Genomic DNA, 15,636 nt, shown 5'->3' with positions numbered 1-15,636 from the left:
TTTCTTTTCAAAAAATTTTTGGTCAAGGTTCAGCTGGGGAAATCTACTGACCCACTTTGAAATTAAAATGCTACTTTAGTGTGGTTCGCGCCCGCGCGCACGCACACACACACACACACACACACACATACACACACACAGGGAATTTTCCACTGAGGTTGCATATAGTAGCATATCAAAGCTCTATCAATGACACCCGAATCACCATCCCTAAGGCAAGAATACGCATGCTGAGTTCAGGTTGCTCACTAATTACCCTGAATTTATTTTAACCTTAAATCTTTTAAAAAATATATGATTATAGGAAATCCAAGTCTGCAGTTAAACTAGAACATCATAATCATTTCTAGGAGTCATCTCAGTTTCCCTTTCTTTTTTTTTTTTTTCAGTAAGTATTTCTGAGTTAACATTACAAATGCAATCATCACAACAGTAGATCTTCATTTTCAAAGCAGTATCAACTTAATGTTACAAAGAAATAACAGACAAGTCATTACTTTCATTATTGCGAGCTGAGACATTTAGCCCAACCATGATAGGTATTGTGCATATAATATAATGTTATTATGGAATAAAGAAACTTCATGACATATCTATGTTTTTACTCACCAGTTGTTTCCACAATGCCTTCTAGGATGACGACAATCTCGAACTGTTCACTTTGCATGCTTCGCTGGGATAGGTCATAAAAGGGGCTTTTGGCATCAATCACGTGGCAAATCGTGAGGGGGGAAACAAGAAAAAGTTGATCTGCCCCTGTACTAAAACCTACATCCAGTTCAAGTTGATCAAGGGGAAGGAACTCACCCTCAGGTGTCTGCCGAGACTAGACAAGCACACAGAAAAAGAGAAGAAATCACCACTTGTACTGAAATTTGCAAGGCAGCCCAACAGTAATTTACATCATTGCCAACATTCTGCACTATCAATCATCTGCAACAAAATCCAAACAAATCATTATGCAGCTATGTTCTAGCAAATGGGCCAAAATCCCACATAGCTCATGTGGAACATACATGCATTATTTATAATACACGACTTACTATAATTACCAGTCCCTAACTCATGAGCTTTGGAAAAATGCCTGGTCCAACAATGGCTGTTAACACAAACTGTGGAACTAAGTGTATATGTGATACTGCTTGACATAAATCACTAAATGATAATGCACTACACGCCAGATGTTTTTTCCTCCCAAAGCAAATAAGTAGGCAATTCTTATGGAGTTTGTTAAAGCTAAAAAAGGTTGATCATAATTTAAAAACAGATTTATTGCATTATTACAAAGCAAACATAATAACTTATTTTTCCAGGACCTTTGAAAAGTAACAAGTAGATAGAAACTAGAATAGAATAGTGAAGATGTTATCATATTGAATAATGTTATGTACACAACAGCTCACATAATAAAAATAAAGGCAGATGCTGTTAACTAGTGGCTTTCGAACTACTAGTAATAAACTGCATTAGTTATTTCTCTATTTATTTTATAAATTGTAAAATTAGTCAAAATTTGTGCTCAACTGAATTTCTTTAAATCAAAATGCAGTTTAAAAAGTCTGTATTAGACAAACTTGTAGTTTACTAAAACTTTCATATGGCAGTGGCACTCACTATCAGTATAAATCACTGTAAAGCTTAATTCAACAAACTGCTTGCATGCTAAAAAATATTAAATACGATTAATAACAATTAGCAAACCATGAAAATAAACTTATCTTTCTTTTCTATTCATTTTTCTTATATATTACTTATAAGGATCACGATAAGCAAATATTTATATGATGATGCTGGTAAAATATAAGCTGGGTTAAAAAAATCAGGGTGGAAGGAGGCTTGTTGCTGGTTGAATGGGGTTTGGAAGAATCCAATATACTTTAAGAGGTTCTTTCCAAAGCAAATTTAATAAACAAAACAGACTCAGCAACACTGATCTGTCCAATGAACTGGTAGACTGAAGACAAAATCCTTACTTTCAGAGTTCCCGGAAAGACACTGGCTTTGTAAACGAGCCTGAAAACACTGAAAAATATGGTTTAGTAAGCTGTCTCCACAGCAAAACAAAACCAAGAGTTCCAAGTTGGTGGCAAATTGTTACCGCAGAAATTGCAGAGTCTCAAAAGCAGAACTAGTCAATTAGATAGGCTACTTTGTAATTAGTGACACTCAGGAGTTTTATTTGTGTAGAAAAAAAGTCCAATGAAAATATTGAGACTATTTTTCTTCTCTGCCTTATGACTAGTTGATTGAAAATTTAAAAAGAAGAAGAAAATGATTACTGACAAGAAAAAAAAAAAACATGGAAAAACCTGATGGTTCAAAAATAAAAATAGCAGCTCTAACAACCAATGTTGGAGAAAACTAGTCATTTCTAAGCCAGTAGAATTCATTTATCTTTCTATATATATATATTCTCAAATTGGTAGAATACAGATGAGACCAGCATCTTTGCAAATACACAGTTGTATAACATGTATTGATTAATGTAACAAAATAAAAGTCAAACACAAAACAAAAATAAAAACAAAAATCCTGGGTCATTGTTTTCTCACCTACTAAGAAACAGGTGCTATATAAACACAAGGTGGTATTCTGACATTTATAATTAATGATCAGAATTTGGGTCATTTTACGAACTATTCTAAGCTCTGCTTTTTCTGCATGAAATAAAAATATTCACAAACATAATTTTTAAACTCAGTTTCCCATTTATTTTAAAATAATTTCCCCCAAAGAAGATATATTTTTCTAATTTTTATATACGTACACCAAGGCTAAAATTCATCTCCCTTACTTATATATTTGTTATTTATACTTGCACCTCATTCTTAGAGTAGCCGTTAGCTTCTATATTCTCTGCTCATTCAATAACCCATGAAAAAGAAGTGGCCTAGAAACAGATAGGCTATCAGGAGAATGCCAACCTAGAATAAGAAATATTTTATTTTTAGCAAAGCAGTTAATTCATATGTAGGTAATTTAGACTTAATATGCATGAATCTGTTCCATTAACGTCCATAACGTTCCAGATTCCACGTTATCTTCCGATTTTAAAAATGTGTCCCATATACTCAAAATTATGCCTATACCCCTTCCCAAATGCTTTATATCCTATCCAAGTCTTGGCAGAAACAAAGTTGACAACTGCACCTATTTTGTGATACTATGGGGAAAACAATACTTCATTTCTTTGAAAGATGTTTTCCACACTTACATCTTTTTCCGATAAGTGAAATTCTCTACATATTCACTAAAAATTATTTTCCAGTGGATAAATTTAATCTTACTTTAAATGACACTGAGGTACTACATATATCCACAATTTTATCTTTCACGTCTTCTTCCTTTTTGTTAGGCCAACAGATATTTCAACTATCAATATGCTTACCTCCCTGATTTTTGTTTGCTTCTCTGACTCTGTAATAGACTGGGAAGCCTATTACTCACTGTGAATTAAAGAGAAAGCTTTTCTGTTTAGAGGAGGGAAGGGTGTTTGGCGGGTGCCTGGAGCACTGGAATTGTTTGAAGTCTGAGCTCCTGGACAGAGCAAGGTTATCTTATCAATACTCAGCCAAATACGATGTTCCAGAACCTAACATATATCTACCAAATACATTTGCAGAAGCATGCACATTCTACTGTAGGTTTACAAGGAATTCTAATCTAGGCTTTTCTAATTCTGGGGCAATTCCAGAGATTTTTCTGGAGCAAGGGAGGAAAAGAAGGCTATGTTAGTTATAGTCTCTCAACTTGTGTAAGTGGAGTTAGAGAATTTTTGTTCAAGGAACTGTAACACATACATAAAAGATACAAAAGAAAAAGAGGAGTTATGGATGTGCCTTTATAAAATTAAACTGTGATCTGTACCTTGAGTATGTAATAAATCAGTAGCAATGATATTTCTTCCATTTCTAGTTCTCTTATTTAGATACCAATTACCATATTTCACCCAGAAATTTTGATAATAGGCATAAACAAATGTAGGTAAAAACCAATTTAACCTTTATTTATTATGTCATCTTAAGAATTATGATAAAAGAAGAAATCTTTCATTAGTAGAGCAGTTTGCCCCTGGTCTACATTATCTCCTCTGGTTCTATAAGCCTCCTAATTCCAAAAGGAAACACATGATCTTTTCCTGGATAATATGTAAATAGATACAGTCGAGATCAACAACAATTCTAAACAATTGCTTAAGGTGAAGAGTGATACAATAAATTATTAAAATTTCTAAGGTTGACTTTACTTGATGAAATAATCATTTAAAATCTTGAAACTATTGAATAAATAAGTGGGGAAAAGGTGGAAGGGAAAACAGTTCATGGAAAATTGGTAATTCTTAAAAATTTAGAACATAATTTGAAAACACTAGCACTTGAGAATAACTTAACATACAACTTTTATTATCAATTGCATGAAATATTTTGGGGAAGGAAATAAAGATTTTTCTGCCATTTTAAAGACTTTCTGGTTGGTTGCATTATAGTAAATTCTGAGAGTTAAGACAAAAATCAAGGAACTCTAAGGCATAAAGTTTGTTTAAATTTATTTTCCAAAAACATTATAAGTAGAACCTCCTGGATTTTTTGAAATGATTGTGTGCAATTTAGATTTTGGCAATAATTTCTAAGTTATTCTTTGTAATAAAAATATTGCTATTGAAATGTAGTATTTCTATTACACACACTTTAATTATATGCCACATGGATATATGTCTAGAACTTAAGGTTTGTGCCTCATTTTATAGCCACATGTACTAATTTCAAAGAAGCAGCTAATGTCAAATGACTTTGAACTCCCTTAGAGTCCAGAAAGGCCTGCAAGATAATAAATTACAACTTCTGACTACAGGTGGAAAAGGAATCAAAAGTCACAGATGCCTGGAAGGGATTATTATCATCATGTACTTTACAGACAAATAGCTTTCTTATTACAGATAAAGGACTGTAGCATATGTATCCAAAGACAAAGACACACACACACACACACACACACACGCACCCCGCTCTGGGATACACATTTAGAACTGCCCTTGGCATAACTAGATCCACAGGTCGCCATCCTCCTTCTGGGAGATTTGTGATCAGTTGTCCACATTCATTCAGCAGGGACACACTTCACCAATACAATCAATCTCTTTGCTGCCTTTCTCCCATCTCTCCAACCCATTATTGTGTTCTAATTATAGCTATTGTGCTCTTTCCTAGCTCAGAGGGAAGCTAGGGGAATTTTGAAAGAAAAAAAAATTTAATCTCTAACATCTGACTCTTGAGATGTACTTCTATAATATTCTAAGGCTTGATCCACCCCCACCACCACCACTTTCACACGTACCTACTGGAAAAGGTAATGAGGGCCAGTGGTCCAGAAAGGAAAAGAAGGAAAACGTAGTTGAAGACAGAGAGGGCAGCCCTTCTTGCCTACCACCTCTCCACCATTTTATCTGTAATGTCACTTCTCCTCTTTAAATGTGCAATGTGTGTGTGTGTGTGTGTGTGTGTGTGTGTTGAATATATGCTGAAGTCAGAAATAAAATTACATGCAATGAGGTCAGAGTACTATGTGGAATCTAAAATTTGGAAATGAGCCAAAAGCAGGTACCAGGATAAAGAACAACAATGCCTTGTGACTCAAAGCATTTCTGGCAATGATTTTGGGACTCAGACCAAAATTAAACTCAGGTAGAAGAAAGTGTGGACCTAGAATTTCATCTGGACTATCTACAGTTGTACATTTCTTTTGACTTCTTATAAATTTATTTATTTTATTTATTTATTTTTGGCTGCTTTGGGTCTTCGCTGCTGTGCACGGGCTTTCTCTAGTTGCGGCAAGAGGGGGCTACTCCTCAGTGTGGTGCACGGGCTTCTCATTGTGGTGGCTTCTCTTGTTGCAGAGCACAGGCTCTAGACATGCAGGCTTCAGTAGTTGTGGCACGCGGGCTCAGTAATTGTGGCTCATGGGCTCTAGAGCGCAGGCTCAGTAGTTGTGGTGCATGGGCTTAGTTGCTCCTCAGCACGTGGGATCTTCCTGGACCAGGGCTCGAACCTGTGTCCCCTGCATTGGCAGGAGGATTCTTAACCACGGCACCACCAGGGAACTCCCCTCTTTTGACTCCTTAAGTTTGAAATTCCATCAATACACAGGTGGAAAAAAATATGACCAACATCAAGCCTAAAATAAAGATTTTTAATGCTAAGCCAATTATCCCATAAAAATATGTTCACTTTTATGAAAAGAAAGTGACTTATAGATGGAATGTAATTTATCTTGTAATAAATTTTGTGAGGCTTCTATACTATTTAAATGAAAGAACAGCTTTATAATTCCTTGAGGACTTTTTATGGAATTTATAATAATAACTGTGGACAAGATTTGTAACCCTACTTGCACATTCCCCTCCTACTCAGCAAACAAACACCCTCAAATCCATCAAGTGCTTTTTCCTGCTTCTCTTCATCATTTGTTCTTACCTACTACTGTTTATTTTGGGGTCTTTATGTCCCTATTTCTGTTCACACTGTATTCCCCTGAGCACAAGCCACCCTGTCCTTTTCAGGAACCATATTAAAAATAAAAAACAAAACAAACAAAACAACATATTACTACTATTTAAAAGAAGAATAGTAATTATAGTCTTTAAAAAGAACCCAAGTTCTATACCTATTACAAGTTACTGTACTTGTGTCAGAGAAAGCAAAGCTAGACTACATAGAAACTGTACTTTTTTTTTTAAAAGACATAATAAACCCACCTAAAAAAACTCACCGATCATTATAAGATCTAGCCCCAAGAGTTCTGGGGTACTCAGTCTTAGACATCTTGAATCTTTTTACTAACCACTTGTATGATGTTCAGAAGAAGAGTTTTTTAATAGATATTCACTTGTGAATTTATTTTTTAAAGGAGATAACTAATGATCTCAAGATTAAAACTAAAGTGCAAATTGACCAAGACCAATTGGAGAAAAGAGTCAGTCATACAAAATAGGGTCATATAGAGTCATAACAATAATTGCATTAAAGTGCAAGGTATGGAATGAAGACAAAATAATAAATATATGAAAAAAATCAGGAATCAAGTGGTCCAGGAATCACTGTGGTTAAAAGAGTAACAAAATATTAAGATATATGAAGAGAATGATGAGCTTGTTAGTTTTGCAGATGCAATTTTGTTTTTTATTGCATCTGCATGGGATCACATTCATATGAGGAAACTAGACAGCATCCAATTCTGAGTATCCATATAAATGGAGAATAGAAAAGATGAGTATAAAAATAATGTATGTGATATATTAGAAGATAACTGGGCATCATTACCTTTCATTAGGTGAAAGTTAAGGGTTGCATAGCTGACATCCTAGGAAAGGAAGATGATGACTATATGCCATGAATAAAAATATGAAGATATAAAATTATACTTCCATGAGAAAAATTTATCCTTACCTCTTAATTTCAAAATATGGATCTAACAATAATTGATTTTATGTTTACTTTATGTAAATAAGGTTTGACTGAGTGTCTACATATATATATATACACACACATATGTATACATGTAACTGTGATGGTTTTTGGATAATAAGTGTGCAAATTCTTGAACAATGTATCAAAAAGTTTAAATCTTTCCCTAATAAGATGGAAGTCTAGGCCAGTCAACCATTAGTATTAGATTTGTAGGAAGGAGTGAGATTTCCAAATCCTTTAAACCCAACACTGAATTACAGGGTCCAATGTATCATCCATTAGTCTCAACTCCTTAATCCAGGCATTTTTATTAAAATTTTAAACTGGATGTCATATTAACTTAACATGACCGTGCTATTCATTAGTTCCTATATTTTAGGTTAAAAAAAGACAATTAAAATAAATTGAAAATTCAAATAAAACATCAACATGGGGATGAAAGAGGAAAAGAGAAAGAACATTCATCTTAAAAGAGCTTTCTATAGCTGTATTCATAATAACATTATAAATTTTAAAGAATAACTTCCAATTATATTCTTAAATTTTTATTTAATCTGCTTTCTTTTTTTCTAAGTCAAAAAAGGACTGATCGCTTCAGGCATAATGTTGGAAGATCTATAATTAAATATTGAAATAAATTTTAGTATTTGCAAGCTTGGAAGATGGGAATAGAGTTGAAATAAAATTTGCTTTCATATAAGTTAACAACAATTAAAAATTAGAGAAGTTATAAGAGAAAAACTTCCATCAAGACACTGAATTCAAAACAATAAAAAGGCACAGAAAACTTCACAGTAGCAAGGATTAGAAAGCCATATGCATGTTCTTACTTTTCTATTCTTTACAAGAATAGAAGTACTTGAAATCATCAAATATAATTCTTATGGTAATACTGATAAATAAGCTTTTATTCAGCAAATAAGAAAACAGCAATCGAAAAATATAAATGAAATTAAATTAAGTAATAGGAAGAACTCATATAGACTGTAATTACTATTATTAAATATTACGGTTTTGTTGCCTCAAAATTCTATGCATTTCTCTGTATTAAAGATACATAAATTTTACATGTAAAATGTCAAACATGGGTTAGAGGAGAAACTGAATATGTGTAATAATATTTAGTAAGGATGTATAAGACCAATACCAAAATATTACTGCTTTAAGATCTTGGTATAGCTTCTCTTTAAAAATATAGTTGGCTGTTTTGGATCACTTCATCTCAGTCCCTAAAAGAAAATGAGAGTCACTTATTAAAGGCAAATCTTCCCTCTGATTTTGCCGAATGTTATTAGTTTCCTAATAAAACATGGCTCCTTTTAAATGAAGTCTAAGGAAATGACAAGAGCTATGAGAATTCATTTTAATCACCATGGCTACAGGACAAATCAACTTCAAGCAAACTACAGTAACTGGTTGGATGAAGAGCTGCCACTGATCAACCCTCTCCCCTCACAAAAAAAGCAGGACAGAATTTCACCATAATTTTGTTTAAATACAAATTGACTCCACGTGCCAATTATTTTTACTTTTAGCACTGACATCTTCCCAACAAGTCAAAAGTAAAGAATTTTATAAGAACATTATACATATTGTTTTAATTAGATGTTTTTATCACCTTGTGTTAATATAGCACCTTGCTCCAAGTTTGCCAACAGTAGGAATCTTTTTTTTGTTTGTTTGATCAGGACACTCCTTGTGGTATATGTGGTACTTGCATAAAAATCACTATCAGTGTCCTGAGCCACTGTAGACACTGGGTGCTTCAGATTCACTACAACTTTGTAAAAAAACAAAAACAAAAAACAAAATCTACTATGTAGATTAATTCTAATTATTTCTGATTTTGTTAAAATAAAATTTGATAGTCTAAAAACATCTAAATATGTTTCCTCAAAAAGATATTTGTTTTAATAAATGTATTTATATGTTTGAAAAACCAGAGAACAGCAATAACTGACCTTTAAAGTCTAATTTTAAGTTTCCAATACACCAATCAAGATGATAAACTACTCTTCAGTAAAAATCTCAAAGTGACACATGAACATGGATTCTACGACAGAGACTTTTGCACTACATTTATAAAGTGTTGCTGGTAGGCCTAACCTAAAAAGAGAGGTTATATATCTTGTTCTATTCATAGAAATAGGCACATACAACAAACACCCCTGCAACAAACATGTCTACAACATGTTTAGTCTGATCCAAACAACTCAGTTCAAATGTGGTCCATAACATGATATACTAAGTTAAATTAAAAAAAAAAATTACATGCAGCCCATTGGAGTTAATTATAAAGAATATGATCTACTCAAATTATTTATTCACCATTATCTTAACATATACAGCAGAACCAGGTTGAAAATTTTCCAGTAAGCTATACACAATTAGTTTGTTTACTGTCTGTACCATAGTAAATATGCATATGATGTGGAGTGACAGGACAACTGAGCTGCTTTAAGTCCAACACTATACTGAGCAAGATGGTCAAGAATATTTAGGGTAAGACCTTGTAAATGAGTAATGAAAATGACACAAGAGCCAAATTTTTTTTAAAGCACACTGGACCACTTTTAACTACCATATAAACTGAGGCTGTGTAAAACGATAGAGACCTGTAGAGTAAAATTGAAATCTCAAAGGCAAAAATCTCAACTTAAATATTTCAGATTTTCATTTTATTAATGCTAAGTTCTAGATGGGGCTATGGTTTTTCCATGCAATCTCAGATAAATTTTTAAGACTGTACTGAGGTCATCTTTTCAATTTATGAACATTTGAAAACTATCTAAGGCAAATCCCTCAAAAAGATGGACTGTAAATAACACATAGAGAACTGGGCTTGTATCCCTCATTCCCAGACTCTAATTGGGTGAATGATTAGAGTGGGCTTCTCTTCTTGTTTGTAGTAGTGCCCTCTAACGACTAGATGGGCCTTGCTTTAATAATCACTCCATGAGCAATTTCTTTTAGCATTTACACCGCTGATGGTAGGAAGCAATCTTCTTTAATGGATGCTGAAAAGCTTCAAGTGAAATCTGTAATTGACAAAGGCTTCATAGAAACAGGCAATTAAGAATAAAATTAATAAGAGACTCTACAGGAAAAGCACTCACGCTTTCACAGAATATTTCTCTAGGAAAATATTTGGTAAAAATAAAACTTGAAAACAACCAGGTGTTGTTTTTCCACTTTATAAACTGCTTCTCTGGTTTGTGTACTTGTTAAAAAAGATGACCACAGATAGAGTTAGAATAAATGTTCTTGGGTCTGAAGGAATAATCCACCTGCTAAATACTACTAGGGGGGAAAAGAAGAAATTTGAAAAAAGAAAGACAGAAAAGCCCTAAGTGAAAATTAAAGCAATTTCAGCACTTTTTTCTTCAAACTAAAAGCTGTTCAGTTTTAATACTTCAAGTTTACTGGAGTAGCCTATTGACAACAACTCAAAAGCTCTCTAAAGAGCAAAGCAGCAAGGGTGTAGGAAGGAGAATGGGGCACTCGTGTACCTCAGAGGTCCAGGAGCCAACACCACTACGTTGGCGTTACTAGTCCAGAAAGTGACACAAATACATCCGATGAATATAAATAAAAATAAAATAAAATAAATAAGAGCACGAGAGTGGGTGGGAAAAAAAACAGAACTGTCCGTTGTACTCTCTTTGCCCAGTCCTCCACGCCCTCCCCAGCTCCCAAACAAGGAAGTTTACCTGTGGTGTAAGGCAAGACTAGGAGCCTGAGGGTGGCTCTCAGGTGAGTTAATTCCCAGGTTTGAGGGCTGGCGGTCGCCAGGTGGAGAGGGGGCGGGTAGCACTTACTTTGAGCAGCTTACAGCGGATCTGCGCGGAGACCATATGGCTGTTGCGCAGGTTGCCCACTCGGAACATGAGCGTGAGTTTTCCGTCCCTCATAGAGATCACCGCGTGCTCGCTAAACATCAGGGTCTCCGCGCGCTTCTTGGGCTGGGACATCTTGATGAACATGCAGCCTATGAGGAAGGCGTCCACGATGGAGCCGAGAATGGACTGGAAGAGGAAGAGGATGATGCCCTCGGGGCACTTGTCGGTGATGTAGCGGTAGCCATAGCCGATGGTGGCCTCGGTCTCGATGAAGAAGAGGAAGGCCGAAGGGAAGTTATAGACGTTGGCCACGCAGGGCGTGTAGTTGCCGACGTGGGCTTTGTTCAGGTCGCCCCGAGTGTAGGCAATCACCCACCACATGGACGCCATGAAGAGCCAGGCCACGGTGTAGGTGAGAATGAAGATGAAGAGGTTCCAGCGCCACTTGAGGTCCACCAGGGTGGTGAAGAGGTCCGAGAGGTAGCGGCTCGTCTCACTGCCCAGGTTGCCGTGCTGGACATTGCACCGGCCGTTCTTGTCCACGAACCGCTGTCGCTTCTTCTTGGGCACAAGCTGCTGCTGCGGGCCCTGGCCCGGCCCCTGGGGCTGCAAGCCCGAGCCGCTGGACGAGGTGGTCACTACCTGGTAATCGTCCCCAAATTTCCTTCGGAGTGCAGACATAATACGGAGGGGCGAGCCAGATTCAAACGCGAAGCGAAGGCGCAGGAGCCAAGCGCTGCAAACCAGCACCAATGAGGAGGTGGGAGCGGGAGAGAGGGGGGACGAACGCCGGCGTGCCCGGGGTGGGGGGCGCACCCGGCAGGTAGCTGCGGTCTCTGCCCCCCCGCAGACGCCTCTCCTCCCCTGGGACGGAGGCTTTCTCTCCACGCTGAGTCTTAAAACAAAAAAAGTGTTCTCCCACACTCAAGGCAGGAGGGCTGCAAGGACCAGGAACCCGAGCGCAAATGTGCCCCCAAGCTTTTCGAGGCCTCTCTTTTCTTCCCTCACCACCGGCATCCCGGGGGCCCCCTCTTGCCTTCCCACAGCCCTCCTGACTATCCTGCAGCGCTCCCAAACTGACTGTTTTAAGATTGATGGCCAACTCGCTGGGCTGCCGAAGCGGCGCTACCTGCTCGGACCAGACCCTCCCCCCCTCCCCGCAGCTCCCCGATAGCCCGCCCCGCGGGACGGCTCCCGGCTCCCTCCGGCGCTCCCGCCTCCTATCTTTTGGCCCAAATCCCGCCCAAAGGCATGTCTGCCGGGCACGGGTACAGCAGACCCTACCCACGCCCTCTGGGCTCAGAGTCCCCGCTCCGGACTCCGGAGACGCGCCCGCCTGCCGTCCGCGGGCCGCTGAGTTTCCGCGGGCGCCACCGGGGCCCTCAGGCCGCCCCCGAGCGCTGCAGAGACGCGGCGGTGCGCTAAAGCCGAGCACTCACCCCAAGCGAGAGCGCAGCAGGCGGCGCGGCCGGCGGCAGCGGCAGCCTGGCCTCGCACTCTGCCCTGAAGGCGGTTTTCCTCGCCCCTACTTTTCCTGGGGCACCACGACGGGCGCCAGCGCCGGTCCCCCAAGCTCCGCACCTTCCTGAGGGCACCGCGCTGCCCCCCACCAGAAGGATCCTGGCGCGCCGGGCACAGAACGACTTGGGAGCGGGACTCGAGGGTTCCTTGGCGCCGTGCTCTCCCAGCAGGCGACAACGGTGCAGCTGTAGGGGGTTTGAGCCTCGGGATGCGGGTCAGACTCTCAGGTGAAATACCAGCTCCGCTCCAGCTTTTCCTCTGCTTCACGGTTCCTGCCTTGTCCTCTCCCCTCCTCGGTCCCCCACTCCCTGTCCGCGTCTCTGTGGCCCCGGTTAGATGAAGCGAGGCTCGAGCAGGGGGCGGCGGGAGAGCGGTGTGTGTGTTGGTGCTTGTGATCCGCTGCAGAGCCGCGCTAGCCCCGCCTGTCCCTGCCTTCCTCCACTGTTTCACCAGCCTGAATTGCACCTCCGCGCCTCAGTTGAGCCTGCAGTGTCTGGCAGCTCAGGAAAAAGCGAGCCCCTCCAATGAGAAGCGACTCTAAATCTGCTCCCAAAGGAACTCTCCTTCCTCGCCCCCCTGCATCAGGCAGAAAGCCCCCAGCAAGCAGCAAATGTGCTCTTTGAAAGGAGAGAAGTACAATATGCCTAACTAGGGCTCTCGTGTAAACGGATGCCTGGGTTTGAGGATGCATCATAAACAGGGATCCCGACTGGCTTCGAGATAAGCCTGTTCAGAACTCAGAGTTGCAAGTAGCAGAGGGGGCTCAAGATGGGAACAGAAAGGAGGGGAAGCACTCCTAGGAAAACTCACGGTCCTCCCTGAAAATGGCTATTAGAAAGACTTGGAATGTCCGGAGTTAATGTGTGGCTGTAATTGAGGGAACACGGCTGGATTGTAATGGCCCAGGCCTGGCAGTTAACTTAATGGAGGGGCAAAGTGCAGAAACAGCTAATATAGTGCCCATGCGTAAACATCAGGTTTTTTTTTTTTTTTAACCACATTTCATGTTTGTTCTAAGATGCTATGGTCTCTTATGGCATATTCCATTCCGTCCAAACACATAAAATTGAATTTGCTGGAAAGTTATCAAATCATGGTGTTATGAAAGCAAGGGGCTGCTGTAAGACTCCCAGGCAAAGGAAAATAAGTACATAATCATTCTGCCAATTCTCTGCCAATAGGTGCTCCCTTCTAATTCTCTATCTCTAAACCTTAGTGCAGGTAAGCCCTGCACCTTGTCAGCCATAAATAGAGGACTCTTTCACTGTCCTTTGGTTAAAACGCCTATCCAGGGTTACAGACATCTCCTGCGGGCTCTCTGATAAGAGGTCAGTGACTGTGATTCTTTAGGATTACATAAGAAGGGAAAGTGACACTGTGGGAAGCAGAAACTGCTCTGGGCCTGGATCATAAGACCTGGTTGAGTTCTGGCCCTGCCATTTACAAACTGTGTGACCCTGAGCAAGTTGCTAAACATCTTTGACCCCCAGCTTTCTCCTCTGAAAAATTGGCAGTTTGAACATTTTCCCAAAGTTGGTGCCTGAAAAAGAGAATGAATGTGGTTTTATTAACTCCTTTTGCTGCGAAGGATGTCATAGACTGGGCTGTAAAATTGCAACGAGGCCAAGAGATGAGGAATGAGTGTTTGGAGTTGGCCCCAAGTTGGGAACTAACACATATTCTCCTCTTATCTCTGACTACTCTCCCCCTAATCATGATGACTTTGTCAGGCTGGCTTCTTTTAATTCCTGAAACCCACTGAGGCATAATCGCCATCCTTGGACCTTTGCCTATCTGTGTTCTCTTTCTGGAACGTTCTTGCCCTGGCACTCCACGTTGCTGGCTTCTTCAGTCATTTAGCTCAGCCTGAATGCGTCCTCCTAAAAGAGCCCCTTCACTAGCTTTCCAGGTACCCCCTACCATATCATCTTAGTTCATCTTCATGACACTTCTTTTTCTAGCCACTATTTTCTTCATTTGTTTGTTGTTTCTCTCCCCCTCCAACAGAGTCCTGGAATATAAGAGCAAGGACCTTGTCTCCAACACCTAGAACACTATCTGTCACATACCAGGTCCACAATAAGTATTTGCTGGATCAATAACATATACCCATATACATACGTCACTAGAAACTCCACATGCATTGAGTAACACAGAATTAAAAGTCATCACTAAATCAGGTCACTTAAATAATTTAATATAAAAGAGCATGTAAATTAAAACAAAGTAATCCTTCCTGTGCTTGTTAGCTTTAGAACTGATATTCTATCAGTTGCCAAATCCTTTTGATTGCCCCACTGCAATATCCCTCTTTTTTTTTTTTTTTTTCTTTTTGCGGTATGCGGGCCTCTCACTGTTGTGGCCTCTCCCGTTGCGGAGCACAGGCTCCGGATGCGCAGGCCCAGCGGCCATGGCTCACGGGCCCAGCCGCTCCTCGGCATATGGGATCCTCCCAGACCGGGGCACGAACCCGTATCCCCTGCATCGGCAGGCGGACTCTCAACCACTGCGCCACCAGGGAGGCCCCAATATCCCTCTTTTAAAAATGGTACTAACTTTCTTCAAATCCCCATTTCATTTTAGACCCAAAGTCAGATGATGTTCTTGCGTTTAGTCTTTTACTTCAAACTGTCCTAGGTAGTATTACTAGATCTGTCTCCTTAGAATCGTATGTTTAGCAGTGGCATGGAAACTAAAGAGCTCTCTGATAGTTTCATTTAATTATTTCATTTCCAAGATTTTAAACATTCCCACTTTTTAAAAAACACTTTTCTATGAAAAACCTTTGCCATTTTCCAACAACTAAATTTATA

At 39.4% G+C, this 15,636-nt stretch overlaps 1 protein-coding gene across 1 annotated transcript in view; it reads right to left on the bottom strand.

Moving 5' to 3' along the window:
- KCNJ3 (potassium inwardly rectifying channel subfamily J member 3) overlaps positions 1 to 11,983 on the bottom strand; it is a 165,294-nt gene extending 153,311 nt beyond the window's left edge. Inside the window, exons 1-2 of the mRNA XM_060106747.1 lie at positions 11,282 to 11,983; positions 610 to 826 (exon numbers count right to left, since the gene is read on the bottom strand). Coding sequence (XP_059962730.1) covers positions 610 to 826; positions 11,282 to 11,983 — 919 coding nt within the window. The remainder of the gene's footprint in view (positions 1 to 609; positions 827 to 11,281) is intronic.
- Positions 11,984 to 15,636: the final 3,653 nt, after the last annotated feature.

Source organism: Mesoplodon densirostris, chromosome 8, assembly GCF_025265405.1.
Source record: "Mesoplodon densirostris isolate mMesDen1 chromosome 8, mMesDen1 primary haplotype, whole genome shotgun sequence".
Classification (NCBI taxonomy): domain Eukaryota; kingdom Metazoa; phylum Chordata; class Mammalia; order Artiodactyla; family Ziphiidae; genus Mesoplodon; species Mesoplodon densirostris.
This window is presented reverse-complemented; position numbering and strand designations above follow the sequence as displayed.